The 1,139-nt window shown below is 55.0% G+C and overlaps 1 protein-coding gene across 1 annotated transcript in view; it reads right to left on the reverse strand.

The window, feature by feature from the left end:
- Positions 1–544, reverse strand: part of LOC107295463 (cleavage stimulation factor subunit 1) — a 31,564-nt gene extending 31,020 nt beyond the window's left edge. The window contains exon 1 of the mRNA XM_029285850.1: positions 332–544. Coding sequence (XP_029141683.1) covers positions 332–535 — 204 coding nt within the window. The 5' untranslated portion in view covers positions 536–544. The remainder of the gene's footprint in view (positions 1–331) is intronic.
- Positions 545–1,139: the final 595 nt, after the last annotated feature.

Below are 1,139 nucleotides of genomic sequence, written 5' to 3' on the forward strand. Positions count from 1 at the left end.
TAAACTTGTGGACTTCAACTCCCAGAATTCCTCAGCCAGCCACGCTGGCTGAGGAATTCTGGGAGTTGAAGTCCACAAGTCATAAAAGGGCCAGGTTTGAAGACCCCCGTTTTAGAATCTCCCATGATTGTAGCAACCAACTACATGTCCCCCAAGCCCTTCTCGCTTTCATCGCGCTCAACCTTCCGCCCCCCCCCCCGAGCGACGGCTTTATCCCCACGGGGATAGGTCAAGAGGCCTATCCGTCGCAGGAAAGGCCCCGCCTTCTCCCGCCTTCCCATGTGCGAGAAGCGAATGGCTGACGCGGGAAACCACCAGATCCGACCCTTACCAGCCCGTCCTTCGTCCGCGATCGATCTCCGCTCAGAAGGGCTGCTGGGGGCCCGACGGCGTCAAGGGGCGACTGGGCCGGCAGATGAAGCGGAGCGGGCGGCAGGGGTGGCGGCGGTTGTGGCGGCGGCGGCGGCGGCGGTAGCAGCAGTCTGGCCCGAGGACCGCTCCGTCGAACAGGCTGCTGCATCGAGCCTCCACACATCGATTGCAGCCGCGGCTGGAAGAAGGGAAAGCCAATCAATCGCACAAAGAGGCAGAGATTGCTCTGCGTAAAATGCGCACGTTCTGATTCTTGAAATCGAAGAGCCCGGCTGAACTTGATTTTTTTTTACCGTAGCTGAAACGGAGCGTGGGAATCCAAGAAGAGAAAGGAGCAAAGGGACGAGGGCTTCCTAGTAGCCTGTCAAAAACGACACCCTCCCCTTTGCTCTGGCTTTTGTGTAAGGGCAACTGGGCCCGTGAGAACCGTTCGAACTGGCAGAAACTTGACGTGGCAACCTCGGCTTTTATGACTCATGGACTTCAACTCCCAGAATTCCCGAGTCAGCTATGCTGACTCGGGAATTCTGGGAGTTGAAGTCCATGAGTCATAAAAGAGCCGAGGTTGCCTACCCCTGGCCTAGAGAAACTCTTTAAATTTCTGTCCGACCGACAAGATTTGCCACAAAAAAATTAAAAATAAATAGCAATCCCCTTAATAAAATAGCTGACTCGGGAATTCTGGGAGTTGAAGTCCATGAGTCATAAAAGAGCCGAGGTTGCCTACCCCTGGCCTGGAGAAACTCTTTAAATTTCTGTCCGACCGA

Source organism: Protobothrops mucrosquamatus, unplaced genomic scaffold (assembly GCF_001527695.2).
Source record: "Protobothrops mucrosquamatus isolate PMUCROS unplaced genomic scaffold, P.Mucros_1.0 scaffold2350, whole genome shotgun sequence".
Taxonomy (NCBI): Eukaryota; Metazoa; Chordata; class Lepidosauria; order Squamata; family Viperidae; genus Protobothrops; species Protobothrops mucrosquamatus.